Genomic DNA, 19,830 nt, shown 5'->3' on the forward strand with positions numbered 1-19,830 from the left:
ATACCCTCGTCCCACTCCATTTCTCTTCATTCATTGGCCCCCAGAGAAGGCATGGAAGAAAGTAATTGACCTGCACGCTTAATATCTTTTCATGTTTCGTAGTTGTTTTTCTGGTGTAATGGACCTTGCACCTCAAATGTCTAATGAACACACCCTGTGAACACCGAAACACCTGTCTCCTCTGCTGCTGTGCTCAGGTGAAGCCATGGCTGGAGAGAGATTGTACCACTTCAAGTAATGGATGCTCCAAATCCCTCTGCGTCTGGACAGCAGTTTGCACATTTGGCGGTCTTGGCATGAGGCGGTGGGCACCAGCACAGGCTGGTTGTGTGGGGTGCAAACTGGCATGGTGGCATACAGAAAGGGTGTGTTGTGGGTATAGGGGCCGAGTTGAATTGGGGGACATTTCAGCAAGCCAGCAGAGAGGGGGTCAATGGGCTCTCATCGTACTGCCATTATGCCGTAATCCCGCTTCGCTTTTCTGGAAAAACTGAATAGCACTAGAATCACTGACTCAATTTTTGGATCTCATTTTCATGACAAAGCGATTGTTCCCTTCATAGCCGCCGCTGTTTATAAAACTGTCAGGCTGGGTATATAAAAGGGGCTTGGGTGGCAGGACCAGAGGCATCCAACATCCAGACTTCAGGGAGACCACCAGACCACCGCTACCTACCGAGCTTTGCCGACATACAATGTCCAAAATGGGCAGGGTGAGCAACGGGGACATGGCCGCTTGGCACAGGGCTGGTTTTGGCTCCGTCAGAGCAGGTTCTATAGTGTAGATAGGATGGACAGGATACCCAGGTGTACCTCTATGGTGACCATGGCATAGCAGCGGTTTTCTGTGGTGTTTGGTAAAATTCTAGGACGGCTGACATACATTTTGTGTTTAACTTGATCGATTTGTCCGGCTGCCCAAAGCCATAGTAACAACAATGTAAAAACACATCATTGTAATGTCTAAGTGTAATATTGACAGCATTTGTGTAGCACTGTGTATGATTCCGTGGCAGGGAAGTGGGCACCATTGCTGGACAGCACAGCTTAATACCTTCTGCAACCTGTAATGATGGTAAAAGCTGTTCAGCACTCCTACATAAACGGTCGTACGATTGTCTGCTTGGATTATGAACAAATGTGATCGAAAATCTTGTCTTTGGTTTGGCATTCAACTGCTACTGAAAATATTTACATTTAAAATATCCCAGGCCAGAAAGACTAACTCCGGCAGAGAAAAAAAGCCATCCAGAATCTGTTCAGTGGAATGCTCATTATTTGGTCATCATCCACCAGGAGGGTTTGATTTAGCCGGATCATTTATATCACGACCCCATTACTTAGAAATATTTTAAGTTGGACAAAATCCATTAATCTTCTAAAAAGCTTTCCTAGAGTGGAGTCCAGATTTACCAAAACACAAGAACTGCGCCACATCACCACTCCCTTCTGTGACCCTTCATATCTCTTCCAGATTGTCTTTTACGAGGATAAGAACTTCCAGGGCCGTCGTTATGAGTGTGACAGCGACTGTTCCGACTTCCATGCCTACCTGAGCCGCTGCAACTCCATCCGTGTGGAGAGCGGTGCCTGGGTGGTGTACGAGAGGCCCAACTACATGGGCTACCAGTACGTCCTGACCAGGGGAGAGTACCCCGAATACCTGCGCTGGATGGGCCTCAACGACCGCCTCAGCTCCTGCAAGATGATCCACTTTGTAAGTCAGCCATTGCCTTAGTCCCAGTCCTACAGCATTCTAAAGAACCCGGTTTCAAATTGAAGGTTTCTTGAATTAAAGTAACACTTCAGTGTCTGAATGCGGTGCACCATGTTTTTTTTAGGACAAAGACACATTTTACAAGACATAGGCTACAATTGGTGTGTAATTGTATTGAAACTGATCAATCTAAGACAGCTATGATAGAGATAGCAGGACTGGTTTTAAAAGGGTATGTTCAGACAGCCCCATTCAGACTGTTGGGCAGAGAATATTAGGCCTTCCAAACCCAACTGGGTCAGCCACAGGACAGTTACAGTTCACCAAGGACCTGAGGGCTTTGCCAGAGCATGGAGATCAATACCACTATATAGACCAGCTCACAAACTGGCAGTCAAGATCAGAGCTACATTTGCACGGTACAATCTATTGATATTCTAACCTTGACACAACTCTGGTACAGAATATACAGACAAATTGTGGAAGAAAAGCAAAAAAAGCAGGCAAAGTTATGAAAAAGTGTTTTGTTTCTCATGTGGCTCTGAAGCATCTAAAACATTGCATAGGGAATAAACAGGTGACGAATACAAAAGATTTTAGGTCGTAGGGAACATCAGCAAACCGAACAGTTCTTTACAAAACATGTTTGTTTACCACTTTCCTGGCATGCGAGCCCTCAAAAAAACAGAACCCAAGAATCTCATCTCCCTATATATCCCCCCTTCCCCCTTTCTCTTACCCCACATTCCCTCCCCCTTCTTTCCCAATCCCCTGCACTAACCCCTTGCCTCCACCCGCACTGACACCACCACCCCGCACCCCCATCCCTTCAGACCAGCGGGACCCAGTACAAGATGCAGCTGTATGAAAAGGCTGACTTTGCGGGCCAGGCCTTCGAGGCTGCCGAGGACTGCCCCTCCGTCCTGGAGAAGTACCGCTGGAGGGAGGTGTGCTCCTGCAAGGTCCTGGACGGCTGGTGGGTCTTCTACGAGCACCCCAACTATCGCGGTCGGCAGTATTTCCTGGAGAAGGGGGAGTACAGGAAGCCTGGAGACTGGGGCGCCGTCAGCCCCGCTGTCCAGTCCTTCAGACGCTTCACGGAGTGAGCCCCCCCAGCCCGAACGCAACCAACCTCCACCTTGAACCAAACATAATATGGACTATGAATAACGCCAATACTTCCTGATTTCTAGTAACACCTGTCCCATTGCTGAGTCCTTTGATTGTGAATTTACTGAGGTCTCAACTAAAATAAAAACAAACTTGGCTGGTAAGCAGGGCATCTTTGGTTGTCTCTCCTTCTGTGGGTGGGGGACCCTGAAACGACACATCTGACACGGTATATCACAGGTATGACGTCACACAACTTTTTACTGTTCTAATGCAATCAGGCATCTTGGTGGTTTGTGGTATTTATCAAATCCACACCCACTCCACCAGCATTGGTCCTCATCGTCACTGTAATCTCTAGTGACGAAACGTCACAGAACATCCTTAAGATCTACTGTGACCGGGCCGGGGTTGTGATGAGTCCCAAACGAGAAGCAGTTTCCTCCTCCACCGATCAGAGCCACCGTCGTCGACCCGTCAGAGTCATCCAGGAGCTCCGAGCAAAAGCAGTGCAGCATTAGAGGCCAGGGCACAGCAGACTTGAAGGGGGAGGACAGATAGGGATGTCAGCTGGCAGTCAGTGAATCCTTCGTGTGGTGCGGAAAAACCATGTGTACGGTGATTCCATTTGGTTAGGTTGTCTGGGTGTGTCTACTTTTGTGTCTGTGAATGTGTAAAGTGTGTCTGTTTGTACACTGCAGAAGGATCCATTTGGAGTGAGATCAGTGAGTGCGTGGGTACTTTAGTTATATATCAGGTCAATGCCATCCGCACTCACTGTGTCCAGTCCAAACTCCACACTGGCCCCTGTGGTCAGGTCTGCAACAGCAACCCCCGGCACGCCGTCCGCTTGTAGCCAAACCCCGCCCACCAACACCAGCCGATCACCAATCACATGAGCGGAGTGGGAATATCTGGAATGAACAATGAACAATGTGTCACGTCAAAACAAATGTCCCATTTAGCAGCACAATACCTAAGGCACATTTAGAGGTGGGCTGGGTGTGTCATCAATCCACTAACCCAGGCAATAAACTTGACGCCAAACACAATGTGAAATCATACTGGGAAATCAAGTATCAGCCACTTGACTTTTTGTTCACGCACCGCACCTGGGCACTAGAGCAGGTAGGAGAAGCAGTTTCTCCCAGCGGAAGCCTGTGGGGGTGGGCCTCAGTATGACGGTATCTCCCAGAGGAACACTTCCTCCACCCAAACCTCCACAGATCACCGCCCCTCCTGCATAAGGACAGGCTGAATGGGAGAAGCGAGGCTCAGGTGTTGTGCCCTCTATTGGAATCTAGAAAAATGTTGAGGGGCGGCTTAGCTTTGAGTCCCACGGGTGCGAAGAACGCACGCAGGCATACAAACACAAACACACAGTATACATTTTTATTTCACAGTTCACACCCTAAGCTCACGATCCTGCAAGATCTGATGTTAACCACGGTAACAGATTAATCAATCCTAAAAATTCAATTATGGAATCATAACACAAATGTAGATGATTTATCAATTCAACTTCAGTATTCTCTCTAAATTGCATATAGTAATATCAACAACTAAATTCAAAATACATTTTTATTCTGCTTAATAATTAGAAGACAATCTTGTGGCCTCCTCTGATTAGCTGCCATGGGTGACACACACCCATTAAAGCTCTGCCTCTGGCTAAGTTCATTTTGTTGTATTTCCACAGCTAGATATCACAGTGGGGGGGATATACTGAAAACCAGAGTAGAAAAAACACCTCAGTCCAACGCTGGTCATCAATACACAGGAAGTGAGCATCACCCAGCCCAGCCACGGCTTCGCTCCGTCCTCCGAAAACAAACAGGAAGTTCTGACCTACAGGAAGCGAGAAGACATGTATGCCGATTAAACAAAAACTCCACTAAACAGTAATCGCTGCTGACATAACTGCTTTAGGTCAACGTGCAAGGTCACTCGCCTTTGTGCCTCAGCAAGGTAGCAGTGTGCCTCCATCTCGGTCGAGGCGGCTGGCCGCTACAGACCATCTCCGTCACAGAGAGCTTCATTAAGGCCTGGTCACCGGGGGCGACAGGGTCTGTCAGGTCACACGCATCACCGGTCACTCTTAGTAGCGTTCTGATTGGATTTAGTGGGGAGGATCGGCCACCAAACACCACAGCTCCCCACCCGGGCACCAATGTGACAGTGTGATGCAGTCTGGCCGCTGTGAAGAGAAAAGAGCCTGAACACGACCTGAACCGGAATACATAGACGATACCTGCAGCTAGAGCCAAAGTGTGACTGGGCCTGTCCCAGTATCACATCCATTCAGCCCTCATACCCCAGTCTGTAGATGAATCCACAGAGGCACATCTCCAGCCGGCCTTTTTCCTGACGAGGACCCTGGCTATGTGCCCTCTACCCCCTCGGCCTGAGCCCCCACTGAGTAGTACCAGACCGGGAGCCAGGGAGACGGACGCCATCCCCAGACCCTCCACGCACAGATCCCCATCCATGGGCCTCACAACCAGGGAATGGGAGCTCAGCAAAGCCCTCACCGCAGGGATTGGAGACCCTATTGTGGGTCGTCACAGGAGAGGACACGTAAAACATCCAGTGTTCTCCGTGATCATTTTTTTTTTTAAACATACTTTCTTGTAAGGCACTGTATTTAAAGACCATTTTAACTTGAAAATGGGTTACAACATACCTGTTGGGTGGCTAAGCAGAGCCTGGCTGGTTAAAGAGCCTCTAGAGGCAGTGAGAATAAAGTAGTGAGAACATTTGTGGTGCCACTCCTGGAATACAAACAGGCACATCAGAAACATGGTCAAACAATGGTCAGTAACGGTGGAGTGATTGTTTACATCCTACAAGAGCCCAAAACATGCATCGTTGATGACAAAGCCCTCTTCGACCAGTGAGTCAGGAGAAAAGCTTTAAATCTGAAAGGGTCCTTGTTGATTTAGTGACATGCTTATACAAGCTACAATACACGCCTGTTGAAAAACATAATATTCCAGTTTGCACTGAGCATGCCTGAAATATGCCCACTGTCACACAGAAATGTGAGGGCTACATAGATCAGAGGAACTCACCTCAAACTCGTCGAAGGGTTCCAGGCTCTCCACTCTGCATCTCTCCTTCTCTGCTATATGACCCAGGTAAAAGTCATTCATATCCAGACACACACATTGCTCCCAACCCTGTTCACAACACACAGCAGCAAACACACTAAATAACACTTGTCACACAGTGGTGATGGATATTTAAATGGCTGCATTAACTTAAGTCAACCACACTTGCCCTGTCCAGGAACCTGTTTGTCTGAGCAGCCAGGTCTGGATAGCGTCTGAGCGCGTGCAAGGTTGAGTTAAGCTTCAGGAAGTGGTCCTCCATGACGCGACCGAATGGGTTGTGGGGGCGGATCTGTTCGTACATAACGAACAGTGACTGGGGGAGTAGCCTAGCAGCCCAGCAAATAACAGCATCAGACCTGGTCAAGAGAATGAGTATAATTACAGGTAATTCTTCACACAAAAAACACACACAAACAAACCAACAACAAAAACATGCCTACACATAGAGCACTCAACAGCTATTCACCATTGAGTCTCCATGTAAGTGAGAACCACTTCAGACAGTAGCAGGGTAGGGGCACTCCAGTCCAGACCAGCCCCGCTAAGTGCCTCTTCCACCTGGGCATTCTCTCTCACATCCACCCCTAGCAGACAGTACTGATCCCCGTGGACATACACAGGGCCTGGACACAAACACAGATGTATTGGAGAGCTTGTAGTGTTAACACTGTAAACATGTGTGTGTACTTGTGTGTTTATGTGTGTGGATGTGTGTTTGGACGTAAAGTGTACCTGTGGTTGAGTGTGAGAAGGGACCCAAGCACTCTTTGAGCGGAGTGCTGTTACTGATCAGAGCAGCCTTGCGTCGCGTGACGTCTGGGAAGTCCAACTCAAACAGGACCAGCCCGTTCAGAGCCCCTTCGGCATGCAGACGAAAATAAAGCGAGTCAAATCCCGCTCCCAGAGTCAACACCTGGAGAAAGGGTTTTGCATTATGTTTTGCCTGGTTTTGGCAAGACAGCACAAACCCCTTTGGAACAGGCTGACCTTACCTGTCTCCTGGGGCAGCTTTCTGTCACCCGCAGAAACTGCTTGACACAGTGGTCTATAGCTTTCCAGCGTACATAGTAACCCCTTCAACAGACATACAAAAACACGAACAAATACATAACAAGAAGGTCATCCTAAATGTACTCATGTATTCAGAATTTGCGCACATACACTGTGGTGCTGTCTGTCCAACCTGTTGATGAGAGGAGCTCTCCTATACACCTTACACACGAAGTGCTTCAGGTAGTCATCCAGGAAGTAGCCCTGAGTAGCGGCAGACACCTTACTGAGCACACTGCTGTCATTGGTCCCCTGCACCTGAAAAAGTTCACGATGCAATATTATCACAACCGCATAGCGACAAAAACTCCACTACAGCGACAAAAACTCCACTACAGCGACAAAAACAGACTGACCATTTTAGGGTTAATGGCCGGTAGCATAAGAGCATTTGAAAAAAGTAACGCTTCAAAACGTTCAATACATTTTCTTGAGTAAAACTGTCATGTAAAATAACAAAAATACATTACTGGCGGAAACAAATTAATAAAAAGCATGCATAATCAGTTATTTCACTGCTATACCATACTTTGATGTCACTGTGCTCCTGTTACTAAAGTATTATTGCAGTTATTGCGTTAGATGTACGTGAAGAAATACAGAACATACCGCAGCATCTCTCGCTTGCTTTTGCTTCTTTTTGTTCACTGACATAATAAGGAATTAGTAAGCTAACGTTGCAACGTACACTTTATTACTTTTCCATGTGAATATTTTCTTTCATCAATGGAATTGGTTAGTGAATTTAATTAGTACATTGATTCAGTAGTAGGTCACTGTTTAAAAACTACAGTAATATTATTTAACAGTAGCCCTCCAAATTAGCAGCATGTTCTGGAACTAAAAATATGTATTTTGATTTTGCAGCTTTGTCACGTGATACTGAAAATCATTCGGTATGATCGGGCTGAAAACGTAACTGCGCACTCCTGTGGTACGGAGGAACGTTTGTCTGTGCGATGTCAGTATATATCCCAAATACGTTGGTACAATTAATAATCTGCAATACAATTTTATAATTTGCATAATATACGATTTCAAAACAAACATATGAGAACCACACAATATCTATGTGTTTATTGCAGCAGTTAGGTTCGGATGCGGTTAATGTTAAAAACAATTTTTTGTCAATAATTACGGTACTATCTACGCTGGAGGTAGCTGCGTTGGACTTCACTGAAACGTAAAGGAATGCGGGTTGCATCCACATTATCTGGAAAACGAGACTGCGTTATTAGTGCGACTGCGCGAATTTGCAGGAAGTGTTAGTCGTATTACCAGCTGATAAATTGTTAACGGTAAAGGATTCAAGACGGGGATCCCTGAGTTTCAGAGACAGCGCGTATACTGTCACTGGTAAGTATGTATTCATTTTTGTCTACTCCTCGAGTAAACATGGGATATGAATCCGCAAGGCTGAGAGGGAAGGCGGTCGTCGATGGGGCGGAATAGGCTCATCCGCATTAAAGTGACTCGGCTACAAGGACTCCATTCTTACACACAGAGATATACACTAACAACTGACAATACCTGCACAACGCTATACTTCGATTTAAAAAAAAGTATATAGCTAAATGAGGGAGGATTTTTATTATTTTTAAATAGCAAAGCATAGCTACGTGGTTTCAGCTTGGTGGTGATGATAGTAAAAAACAATGCTGTCATTTCCCTGTAATAGCTCGCTGCCTTGCGAAATTCCAGGGTTTTGATTCATGTGACAGTGGGGAGTGCATGGGACATCAACACGCAACGAACATGACCATTCTATGCTATCTTGGTCGTCGAACCGCAAAGCTTCCTAGTTTCGGTCGCACCACGACCCGTATGGCAGTATATTTATAATACCATAAATATTTACATAGCACAATTCCGCTGGCTGGGGCCAAGAGGGCGACACAATGAAATGACACTACTACCAGGCAGCTGAAAATATCTTAATGTCAGTCAGTCAGTTTTGTGCAGATGAGCATAATTTTCGGTCATGTAATAATTACGTCATAGATCTGACCATTCTGACTGAATGTCAGCTTCTGTAATTTGTGCCAAGGGTTGCCAAACTTTTAATGTCAAGGACCTTCAAAATGTTCAGTGGCTTGCAAGGTATTCAGAGCCTAGACCAATTCTCTCATTATTCAATTTCAAATGGTTGTTATAAGGGGATTTTCGTTTTATGTTGGGAAATATTTGTATGAAAAATGTACACTGAAATATGTTAATTTGTAAGTATTCAACTTGAACAAATTAATATTTAGAAGAGGCTTTTAAGGTTGGTTGGACACTGCTTTTGGACAACAATTAAGCATTGGCACAAATGAGATTTGAGGGCTTTGATTGGGCCACTCTAGGACATTCACCGTTTTGTTACTGAGCCACTTCAGTGTTGTTTTGACCTTGTGCTTAGGGTCATTGTCCTGCTGAAAGGTGAATTTCCTCCCAATCTTAATTATTTTTTTTGCAGACTGAAGCAGGTTTTCTTTCAGTATTTCCATGTATTTTGTCCCATCCACTCTTTCTTCACTTATAACAAGATTACCAGTTCCTCAAAATGCATCCATATAGCATGATCTGTCTTGCGTGGGCAGTAAGTTTGTGCATAGTACATTTTTTTTTATCTTGGTCTTATCTGACCACAGTAGTTAACTTTCATGCTTTTCCTGAAATGCTTTCAGATGGTGCTATTTGAGTAACAGCATTTTTCTTCGCTCATACAGGCCAGTGATTTGTACTGGTGCACCATAACTTCACTACTAGCCACTGAACTCTGGAGCTCATTCAAAGTGATTGTTAGTCTACAATGGCTTTTATTACAAGTCTCGTTCTTGTTTAAGCATTGAGGTTTAAAGGGGCACTGTCTAGAATACTATAACACAACATTTTTCCTCCTCAGCCCTTTTGGAACAAGATCAAGGTAGTATTAGCTAGTCCAGGGTGTTTTTTAAACATTAACTTAAAATATGAATTACAAATGTATTTTGTAGTTAATACTTATGCTAGTAGTACAGTAAAAATCTTACATACGTATTACTTTATCATTAACTTCTGCAGAATGCTTGTTGGTCTTCATTTTCCTTCAGATTCAAACCCCTGACCAATGAACATTCAACAGTGTTTTTTAAGGCAGAAAACTTTAATGGTTTACAGGTGATGGAAAAGGGTAAGGTAGTAGTGTCTTTGACAGAGCAATTTCACTATAAACTGGGAATTTCCAAAGTACAGGTGTCGAATGCTTTTACAAGCAACATAATTATTTTTCATACAAATATTTCTGATAGAAGTTTTGAATGTTTTGATAGAATGATTCCTTGGGGAAACGGTTGGATGTAGGCAGCTTGTTAATGAATGACATTGTAAATAGGGATGGTGAGAAAGTTTTACCGAGACAAGTATCAAGCGTTTATTCAAAAGTATGCACTGTACAAAAGTATAATCAACTCATTGCAGCCCCACTGCAGTTCAAAGAAAACCATTTTGAATGTGTCTGCCACTAGTCTTGCGAGGTCACACTTCCTATTTCGTCTGGCCTAGGCCTGGTTTAAGAGGCTAGTCTGCCACTAATCAAAAAGTAGAAAAAAAGCTAAATGACTAATATAAAGGAAACATTTACAAATCCATCTGTGCATTTTAATTTAATATATAAAGTTCTTCAAAAATAAGGCTCAGCATTTGGAGCATTGGACAGTCAGGACTGTACAAACTGTCACAAATAAATAAAATAATTATATGTTTTGAGATTTTACAAAATAATATTATGTTCTGTATAATATAACCAATATTTCATTTAGTGTAAAAATAATTAGACATTTATTGTTTTAAATCTTCTGTGGACCCACGTTTGACAAACCATGGTTTAAACAACTGATTTATTTTTCTAGTGCAAAAAGAGTATAACAGTCTACATATAATTCCCATCTCCAGACAGAAAAAGAGAAGAGAGGTACAGAAAAGACCTCAAATCCCAGAGTCTCCTTTTGTCTAAGCTCCCATCACTGGGAGGCCCCCTCGCCCTCCTTACTTCCATCACCATGGCTACCAGAGGGAGTGGACGAACCAACGGCACGCTGCCCCAGACAAAGATATGTCAGTTTAAACTGGTCCTCCTGGGAGACATGGCTGTGGGCAAGTCCAGCCTGGTACTGCGCTTCGTCAAGGGGCAGTTTGATGAGTTCCAGGAGACCACCATCGGAGGTAATGAGGAATGGAACATGGGTGGGGGTGGGGGAGGGTGGAAGGTGATGAAGAGGATGAAGATAATTGTGAGGTGTTCACTGGTTCAGGGTTGGGCCACTCTGTTCCTTGAGTACTGCAGCAAAAGCTTCTGTTTTACTGGACTATGATGAAAGGACTGCGTTTTACATCCTGTATAAATCTCTGTCTCTCAGCTGCATTCCTGGCCCAGTCAGTGTGTCTAGACGACACTACGGTGAAGTTTGAGATCTGGGACACTGCAGGACAGGAACGCTACCACAGTCTCGCTCCCATGTACTACCGCGGTGCACAGGCTGCAATTGTGGTTTTCGACATCACCAAGCCGGTAGGGTTGTTAGCGCACCGCAGAGTTGCTTGCTCAATGCTAACTTATGGCATAAACATTTTATGTATTATACTGTATAGATTTATATGGCCGTGTTTCTTTATGTTGTATTTTATCCAACTCACAACTCTTTTTTTAACCTCACCTCCTCTCCCCTCTCAAATGTCCTCTACTTTATCTTTCCCAGGAGACGTTTGAGAGGGCTAAAGCCTGGGTGAAGGAGCTACAGAGGCAGGCTAGCCCCAACATCGTCATCGCTCTGGCAGGGAACAAGGCAGACCTGGCTGAGAAGAGACTGGTGGAGTATGAGGTACCGTATTCAACACTGACTCTGTAAGATGTTGTGTCCGTCAATATGTCAAACACTGGATATTCCCAATACTGACGGACGGTTGTCTTTCCATTGTGTGTGGCCTGTGACAGGAAGCCCAGACCTATTCTGAAGACACTGGGCTTCTCTTTATGGAGACCTCTGCTAAGACTGCCATGAATGTCAATGAACTGTTCCTGGCCATTGGTGAGCAGTGTTCTACATGGCTCCTTTAATGCAGGGTTGGGGTTCATTTCATGTTAATTCCAGTCAGTTCAGGTGTTAGTACACTAACATTCCAAGTCACATTTTTCCTTATTGCAAAGCCTAGGAGAGAATTGGATTTGGAATTTCAGTGCACTTCCTGAATTGACTGAAACGGAACAGATACTGTGCGTAAAGTAGAAAAATAACACATGCACACTAACACAGAATCAAATCCACACATGCCAAGGCTACAGAGAAGATCTTCGTCTCTTTTCGACTATATAGATCCAGAATAAGTCAGACCCAAAGCTGAGGCTGTGATATTACCATTAAACATAATCATTGACTTTTAAACCAAGTGTGTTCCACTGTCTCTGCAGCCAAAAAGATGCCAAAAACCGACACCCAGAACCCGACACATGCAGCCCGACACAGGGGAGTGAACCTACAGGACCCTGACGCCCACAACACCTCGTCCTGCTGTGGAGGCGGGGGAGGGAACTAGGACCGATCCTCTGGCCTCCCCACTACCAACCTCTGAGGTCGGGCAAGGAGACACCCGCTCACCCGTCCATCCACCCTCCCTCCCTCCCATCCACCCAGACAGCCGCTGAGAGAGAGAGAGAGAGCGAGAGAGGGGAAGGAAGAGGAGTGTTAAGAGGATGGCTGTTTTTTGCGAATGTTTCCCTCACCAACCGACGCCAGAGAGATTTCGGGACAGAGGTCCGACAAAGACTGAATACAGGCAGAGGGAAATAAAAGAGTGAGAGAGTGACAAGACTTTGTATAGTATTAAGCACTAAGCGTTGTGGGTGTTGTTTTGCATTCTGTCTTGATTCATTTTAATCATGGTTCCATTTTATTATGCAATCAACTGCAGTGTCGGTCCTTGAGTAGGAAAGATGGGGTGAGAGTCTAAACAAAGAGGGGAATGTAAGAGTGACTGGGAAGCATGTCCTACTCCCTCCTTAAAGTTTTGTCATTGCTGCTCCCGAGAGGGGCAGAGCTGTCCTAAATGCCCCCTCATTACCCATTCTGAGCCCCTGGAAGCCTGGACAACCTTAACCCAATCCTGAAGCCTTGGCCTGATCCATTTTAGAACCTCAGTCCCCGCTGACAGAATCACCCGTGTTAAATATATCCATATTAGATGGTTCAGGTTACCCCAAATCCCACGAGGGAGAGGGATAACTGTAAATGGCCTCTTCTCTTGCCTTATGTTCTCTGGCCTCCTTATTTATTTTAAGCCCCCCAGCCTTTACATCGATTACTGCTCAGAGCAGCGGTGTTCTGAGACATCATCCTTCTGGTGCCAGCCTGGTATCATCCAGGCCCCTCCTCCGCCCCAATCTCCAGCTCTCTTCTACTTCCACCTACAGATGTAAATATACACTGAAGAACTTGCAGTGCAGTGTTTATTAACTGTTGGGACTCAGTGAGTCTGCTCTATGCTATGTCTGTCTGGCTGTGACAGGAATTTAACATGGTTTCTAACAATCCATTGCCTAGCACACAACTACTAACACCTAGGGCCGCAGTTTCTCCTGCTCATTTAAAGCAATAAGGAGAATCTCCTTGTCCCTCCTATGGATAACATTAAGTAGGTATTGACCTCAAAACCACAGCTTGGGTCCAGATCTGTTTGCCCTGTATAGCTTCCTCCCAGGGTTGTTCTCCTCTGTGAACACACTGCCTGTAGGCGCAGGCAACACGGCACAAGCAGAACCGAGACCCAGTTTGGATAGCACTTCAGGCAGTGTCTGGACCGTCATTTGAGTGCGAGGGTCGTGATACACACAACATGTTCCGTCTGTTCCTCAACTGTCCTTGGTCTATTTCAATTAAAATATTAATAAAACACTTAACAGTGACTAATGGGTTGATGCTGTTTAAAGCACTGGTGTGGACAGCTTTGGTGACTGAGCTCCTCATTGTAGATGGATTCCAAATTGACCCCTGAGCCAGACATCCTGTGTAGATCTGAAAAGGTCAAAGGTTCATGCAGTTCTTTCACTTTGCCAACATGTAGATAGGATGGATTTTGACCATATTGGAGAGGTGTTATTCAGTTGTGGCCGATTTGCAGAAGTGCGTAGGTTGTACTTCAACAGATGGAAAAAGATCAATTTCAAATTGTGCATGCGTGTCTAAGAATAAGGGTGCTTTGTTTTCAAAATCAAAACAAGAAGTGCCTACTCCCAGTTTTATTTTCTGTGTTTGTTGTGTTGGATTTGCTTTGTAGTGTGTTCAATAGGCAGAAGTCAAAGTAAAGGATCTCCCTGGACCTCAACAATGGCTTGTAACCATTAACTCACTGTACACTGTTGTTATTGCTGCTCTATGTACCGATTGTTCTTGTCAACTGCACTGTATGTCTTTTTGCCTAATTTGATCAAAATCATTAGTTGATTTTACTGACTAGAGTATGTATGTCATAATCCTGGAATGAATCTAAGGACCCTAATTGATGTGACGAGCCCTACTTGATTTTAAAACAAATCGTTTCATGGGCTGTCATTGTGATGTTTAATTGACAAATCCATGAGTCACTCATTCGTGAACTCTTTATGATCACAGGTTAGTTCAGTGTCATGTGTAGTGATAATGAATTTCACAGATCATGGATAAAACTCCAGCTCCCATTCAGCACCTCTGTAAAGTGTTCAATAAAGCTGTGCTACTGCACCGTGTGGTGGATATGAACTCAGGCCATGTCTCAATAGATTAGTCTGATGGTGCCACATGTTTTTTGTCAGGGGTCATGGGTAAGAACATTTTAAATCAAAGGGTCTGCTAAAAGTTAACGAACCCCAGGTTTCTGTCACACAAAAAGCACAGTTCTAAAGACGATCCAGGGATACCCATCTCTGTATTTGCATAGAAGACTGAAGATTATATGATAAAGTGTTAAGATTTATGACGTTGGCGTACAAGACAGTAACACACAACCTTTGTTTATTTGTTTACAGATATTTTGCAGATGACCCACACTAGAAAACTAATGTGCCAAATTAGTGTGACTCATTGCAAATCAAACCCGTTTAAAAAAAATCAATTTCTTTCTAATTTTATTATTTACAAAAAGGAAACAAATTAGACGACTTAAAAAAATAAATGGCATCATGATTATTTTCCTCATAAAAAACAGCTCCCTGTTGGTTTGCATTGACCGATAATATAAAAAAAGCCCATAAGAATCCAGTATGTGACTGCAGTTCCCACTGCTTCACCTCTGAATCTTAGTCCTCACTGTCATCGTCCACCGCAGTGTAGATGACCTGGTTCCTGCGTTTGATCCTGGGGGTGCTGCCTGTATTGCTGGGGTCCCCTGTCTCCCCACTGGTGCGCTTGGGGATCCGTACTTGGTGCTCCTCCTCTTCCTCTCCCGGGGGTGAGGAGAACGAGGGGGGAGGCAGGTTGAGGGACAGACGTGAGGAGCGATCGGGGTCTGACTTGGGCTCAGGCATGGTGAGTACCGTGCGGCTTGGGGGGTGCTCAGGGGGGCTCCCCGAGTCCCGTCTCTCTCCAGCCTCCCCCTCAGGCACCACGGCATCCGGACTCTGTCCCTTCTCTATGTTCCCCTCCCCCTCTTCGTCCTCCCACTCTTCTTCGATGGTGATCTCATCGGGGTTGTAGGAGCTGGACAGGCCCGACGTGTCCGTGGGGTACTCGCTGGGCTCGTCTCCGCTCTGCACGTCGTCGTCCTCCAGCTCCGGGGCTCCCGTTCCCACCGGACCCCCGTAGCCGCCCTGCCCCACCTGGGCGTAGATGTCCGTGAGGCCCAGCGTGGCACAGAGCTCCGTGGTCTGGGGGTTGGTGCTGTAGCTGGGGGGCGCGTGGGGCTGGGGCCGGGCCGGGTCGTAGGCTGGCACGGTCAGGCTGAAGTTGTCCGGGATGGACAGTTCCCCCCCCAGGTCGCCGACGGCCTCCAACATGGCAGCCTCGGACGCGCTAAAGTCCCACCTGGACAACACAAATGAATATTACCACACGAAGAAGCGCGTGGGTGTGTAACTACGCATGTGTGTGTGTGTGTGTGTGTGTGTATGTGTTGGAAACAGCAGGGTGTGTAGAGCATGTCGATGTGAGAGAGACAGAGAGAGAGATAGATGGGGGTGTTTGTCAGACCTGGTGTGCAGACCGTTGTTCTGTGGGATGTTCCAGTAGTTGGGGCTGACAGTCTGCAGGCTGTCTGTTGCCTTGAGGATGGCCAGCCACTCTGGGTCGTACTCTAGACCCGATGACCCGGACCGGTCTTCCACCTCGACAATCTGAAAACATAATAGGACTTTGAAGCGGGCAGAACACAACAAACAGGTTCTCCATTAGGTACGGTTTTCGTTTCATCTGGATCGTAGCTACTTGCCATCCATTCCCGGAGTCATCCGGTCCTCCATATCTGTCTCACCTGTAGGAAGTCCCTGTAGGGGAGGCACTTGTCCAGTGAGAGGAATTTGGTAGTGCGAGGAGCGGAATCTCCTTTGGGCTGAAGTGGGGGGGGGGGGGAGCATTGACAGACAATCAGTCACATGATCTGGCAGGACCACAATGACAATAAAAGAAGATGCTGGCTTGGGAATGTCGTTGGGAATGTCGTTGTGGATGCAGAATGATGATATGTCCCAATTGTGGACCTCAAAGGGGTCACATCTCTATACATGCAGTGGTCTCTCCGGTTAAGCTCACCGGGTGCTGCATGACGGCGGCGAACTTGACATGGAGGTGCGCCGAGAACCAGTAGTTAGGCTGCAGGTGTGCCAGGAGCTCCGCGGCCGCCGGACTGCCCAGCGTGTTGGACTCCACCTCCTGCCTCAGGAACTTCTTCTTCCTCAGCAGCTCCCCCGTGCTGCCGTAATGGTAGATCCCACGAGGCCAGTCGTGGGTCATGAAGACATCCACCGGCATCTGGATCTGGTGGCGAAACGGGAGGGGTTACAATTTGACACGAGGTGTTGAGGTAGAACTTCGTGTCCTGCCATCGACGACATGAACGTTCCCGAGTGGTAGTCACCTGTTTGAGTTTGAAGACTTCGATGTTCCTGATGTGATAAACACTGCGTAGAGTTTCTGGGTTATACGGAGGGAACTCATAATGGCCTGTAAAAAAGGATATTGATTCAATGGTAGAGATGGCCGCAATATGTTTGTGATGACAGAAGGACGAGCTTATAGACCTTACCTTTCCTGTAATCATGCCCTTTGAAGATTCCTGACAAGCCGCCGATCCGTACTCCTTTGTAGCGCACGACACCAGCATAACCTGATGGGAGACCAGACACTCTAAGTATCAGACAAAGTTATATGCTTCTTTCAGGTATGTTATGTAATGGTGTACTGGATAACCTGTTTCTCCCCCCCAAAAACGTTCTTGAATGTTACAGTTGCTCTGTTTGTTGAATATGCCTTGAAGCAATGAGTGACATAACACTATGTAACAACATTTTTAATGTTAGAAGCAGCTGTGCCCAACTGTGTAATGTTAATTACTCCAGTGCACTTTGTGTTGGACACAGTAAAAGGCCTATGAGCGAGCTTGCAATTAGGAATTTCCACCAGAGATGTTGCCAGAGAATTACATGTTAATTTTTCTAACATAAACTGCCTCCAATGTACTTTTAGAGAATTGCTCCAAGCTCGTCCGTGTGCTCATACTGGAAAGTAGCTCAGTAAAATATTTGAAAAAGTTCCGTGACGTGTTTATATTTTTCTTCAGGATAGCATTTGATTTGGATGTTTAGATCCTAATAAAGAAAACAAAACACAGAGGACCTGAACCCAGATTAGTACTACCGCTCTAAAGGAATTCATCTCTTACCCATGTAGTAGATATTGGGAGCCACCCAGCCGCCGTACGGTAGCTCCTGGAGATGATTGGATGCCTCGTGATTACCGCCGATGAAGATGGTAAGGACTGGTGCCTTCTTCTCTCCGGAGTAGTACCTTCAAGAATCAACATACAGCCATGAGCAATTCAATGGATAGTGAAAGGCGCTATTCTTTGATTTCTACCATTGTAACTGAAATATATCCTGTGCTTTATATTCTTGCTAGGCATGAGCTGTAAAGAATAACAGCCTTTTTTTCTAAGCTGTAGCTGCAAATCCATAAAAAAAGAACAGTTTTCGTGTGTGGCATGTTGTGTTTTAAAGGAATGTGGGGGAGGATGGAATTTTTGGAACTGCCTCCAGTGCACCTGCTGTTGCAGTGTGTGTTTGAGACTGACCTAGAGCTATTTAATCAAAAGCTCTCTCTTCTCTACATCACTTTCCTGTCCAGTAATAACTTAAATTATATCTTCAAAACTGCTTTTCTGAAAATTAACATGCCTGTGGGCTATCACACGATTTCACAGACAGCACAAATCCTCCAGATTGACACTATGCAAGCTAGTTTGGCCTTAACTGGTCTGTCTGCCTCCTTCGCCAGTGTTTGTAATGACGATGGTCTGTCTGCCTCCTTCGCCAGTGTTTATAATGACGATGGTCTGTCTGCCTCCTTCGCCAGTGTTTATAATGACGATGGTCTGTCTGCCTCCTTTGCCAGTGTTTGTAATGACGATAGTCAGTTTTGTTTCTTGGTATGTCACTTAAATCGGCCGACTGTATTGCCTGGGAAATGGTTTCATGATAAAATAGAAATTCATGATAAAACAGTAATCTAATAATCCTGGCAGGCCCGGAAACTGCAGGTGAAGAGGCAGCTGCTACCTTAAAGGTCTATGTACAATGGCTTTCTTAGTATTGGTTAAGATCCAGCATCTCCTGCTTGTTCTATGTGAACTAAAGTAGTACTGACAGGGTTGGATTCCATCCACCCACATGGCTGGTGATTCCTATGGGATCTAAAGCCATAGAGATCAACAGACATCTCTGAGGCTAAAGTAAGATTTTTTCCAGGATAACATAAAATGGAACAATTACAAGAGAAAGAGGAAACAGATCACATGTGATAGCAATGAACTAACTTGTAGAAGGTCTGCATCTGCCTGTACTTTTGCGGCACAGCCATGCATTTCATGTCTCCCTCGTTTCTCACAGCCTGGAAGTCTCCACAACACAGCAGCAGGTCAACCTTCACTCCCTCCTTCTGCTCCAGGTAGCCAATCGTCTCGTAGATCTTATCCAGCTCACCATGGCAACACCCTTCCACAGCTATCTTCATGGCTGATGATTGGCTGTAGACTCCCCTAACTTAGGGTCTTGCTTTTGTATACTGAGTTGAAGATAACATGTATAAAATATAAAAAAAAGCGTTAACATATTAGCTCAATGATTTTCTGCTGCTCAGCAGAGACAGCTTGCCAAATTATCTTCTTATCACACGTTGACCTACATTAAAGAGGTTATTTACTTGTCCTGGCCATTGATGTTGAATTATAAATGAACGTTCCTCCTGGCTAAATGTCTCCTAATTATGGTATATGCAATCACTCTTAAAATCAATCTAACTTGTTCACTTGTTTCTCTCATGTTGCACTTTGAAGTTAAGATGCACAGTTAGTTAACTAGCTACCATTATTATGATGTTTAGTTCTATTTACCTCAACCAAAATGTAAGACTCCAACGTTTTCCCACCTCAGCGTAGTTTGACCAGAGCGCATGCGCACAAACATTTACAAATGTAAATCGGTGAGTCGATTCGCTGGTAGCGCTTTCCACAATCCAAGTATTTTAATAGAAATATTTAAGTATCCAAACATTATCCCAAGATGTAACCATTCGTAATACAACTACATTTATGTTCATTAAAATATGTTTTACCGTCTTAAATATAAATAATCATACTTTTGTC

At 45.2% G+C, this 19,830-nt stretch overlaps 4 protein-coding genes across 6 annotated transcripts; 2 read left to right on the forward strand and 2 right to left on the reverse strand.

Annotated features, from left to right (window-relative positions):
- The first annotated feature begins 620 nt into the window (after positions 1-620).
- crygs2 (crystallin, gamma S2) lies at positions 621-2,844 on the forward strand. Its single transcript, XM_010879974.5, has 3 exons — positions 621-713; positions 1,475-1,717; positions 2,551-2,844. The coding sequence occupies exons 1-3, from the start codon at positions 696-698 to the stop codon at positions 2,821-2,823; spliced, it is 534 nt and encodes a 177-aa protein (XP_010878276.2). The 5' UTR covers positions 621-695; the 3' UTR covers positions 2,824-2,844.
- Positions 1,866-8,072, reverse strand: lcmt2 (leucine carboxyl methyltransferase 2). 2 transcript variants are annotated; one of them, XM_010879975.5, is made up of 14 exons: positions 7,600-8,070; positions 7,124-7,248; positions 6,933-7,014; positions 6,673-6,853; positions 6,407-6,563; positions 6,107-6,296; positions 5,899-6,006; positions 5,511-5,598; positions 5,142-5,375; positions 4,779-5,024; positions 4,578-4,675; positions 3,940-4,127; positions 3,606-3,741; positions 1,866-3,366 (listed from the first exon to the last, which is right to left on the reverse strand). In XM_010879975.5, the coding sequence occupies exons 1-14, from the start codon at positions 7,642-7,644 to the stop codon at positions 3,199-3,201; spliced, it is 2,046 nt and encodes a 681-aa protein (XP_010878277.2). In that variant the 5' UTR covers positions 7,645-8,070; the 3' UTR covers positions 1,866-3,198. The 2 variants fall into 2 exon arrangements, with proteins under 2 accessions (XP_010878277.2, XP_019910360.2); XM_020054801.3 differs by lacking the exon at positions 1,866-3,366 and having other exon boundaries at positions 3,622-3,741; positions 3,935-4,127; positions 7,600-8,072.
- An 86-nt stretch (positions 8,073-8,158) lies between these two features.
- rab5b (RAB5B, member RAS oncogene family) lies at positions 8,159-14,746 on the forward strand. Its single transcript, XM_010879976.5, has 6 exons — positions 8,159-8,346; positions 10,906-11,175; positions 11,370-11,521; positions 11,709-11,831; positions 11,945-12,038; positions 12,419-14,746. Exons 2-6 carry the CDS (start codon positions 11,013-11,015, stop codon positions 12,541-12,543), a joined length of 657 nt encoding a protein of 218 aa, XP_010878278.1. The 5' UTR covers positions 8,159-8,346; positions 10,906-11,012; the 3' UTR covers positions 12,544-14,746.
- Positions 14,747-14,890: 144 nt separating this feature from the next.
- On the reverse strand, positions 14,891-19,684 carry dbr1 (debranching RNA lariats 1). 2 transcript variants are annotated; one of them, XM_010879972.4, is made up of 9 exons: positions 19,579-19,684; positions 19,003-19,250; positions 17,854-17,978; positions 17,218-17,298; positions 17,050-17,135; positions 16,725-16,949; positions 16,447-16,524; positions 16,167-16,309; positions 14,891-16,001 (listed from the first exon to the last, which is right to left on the reverse strand). In XM_010879972.4, the coding sequence occupies exons 2-9, from the start codon at positions 19,197-19,199 to the stop codon at positions 15,278-15,280; spliced, it is 1,659 nt and encodes a 552-aa protein (XP_010878274.1). In that variant the 5' UTR covers positions 19,200-19,250; positions 19,579-19,684; the 3' UTR covers positions 14,891-15,277. The 2 variants fall into 2 exon arrangements, with proteins under 2 accessions (XP_010878274.1, XP_010878275.1); XM_010879973.5 differs by lacking the exon at positions 19,579-19,684 and adding an exon at positions 19,371-19,565.
- Between the last annotated feature and the right edge of the window lie 146 nt (positions 19,685-19,830).

The sequence above is a fragment of the Esox lucius genome, chromosome 16 (genome assembly GCF_011004845.1).
Source record: "Esox lucius isolate fEsoLuc1 chromosome 16, fEsoLuc1.pri, whole genome shotgun sequence".
In the NCBI taxonomy this organism is placed as follows: domain Eukaryota; kingdom Metazoa; phylum Chordata; class Actinopteri; order Esociformes; family Esocidae; genus Esox; species Esox lucius.

Coding starts and splice junctions, on each gene's coding strand:
- lcmt2 (XM_010879975.5), bottom strand. CDS start 7,644: ATGTCAGTGAACAAAAAGAAGCAAAAGCAAGCGAGAGATGCTGCG. Junction 7,249..7,599: donor AGCAAGCGAGAGATGCTGCG/GTATGTTCTGTA, acceptor GAACTTTTTCAG/GTGCAGGGGACCAATGACAG. Junction 4,128..4,577: donor ATGACCAGCGTTGGACTGAG/GTGTTTTTTCTA, acceptor ACATTTTTCTAG/ATTCCAATAGAGGGCACAAC.
- dbr1 (XM_010879972.4), bottom strand. CDS start 19,199: ATGAAGATAGCTGTGGAAGGGTGTTGCCATGGTGAGCTGGATAAGATC. Junction 17,979..19,002: donor CAGATGCAGACCTTCTACAA/GTTAGTTCATTG, acceptor TGATTCTTGAAG/GTACTACTCCGGAGAGAAGA. Junction 16,950..17,049: donor AAGTCTTCAAACTCAAACAG/GTGACTACCACT, acceptor TTTCGCCACCAG/ATCCAGATGCCGGTGGATGT.
- rab5b (XM_010879976.5), top strand. CDS start 11,013: ATGGCTACCAGAGGGAGTGGACGAACCAACGGCACGCTGCCCCAGACA. Junction 11,832..11,944: donor AGAGACTGGTGGAGTATGAG/GTACCGTATTCA, acceptor GGCCTGTGACAG/GAAGCCCAGACCTATTCTGA. Junction 12,039..12,418: donor TGAACTGTTCCTGGCCATTG/GTGAGCAGTGTT, acceptor CTGTCTCTGCAG/CCAAAAAGATGCCAAAAACC.
- crygs2 (XM_010879974.5), top strand. Junction 1,718..2,550: donor CCTGCAAGATGATCCACTTT/GTAAGTCAGCCA, acceptor CCATCCCTTCAG/ACCAGCGGGACCCAGTACAA.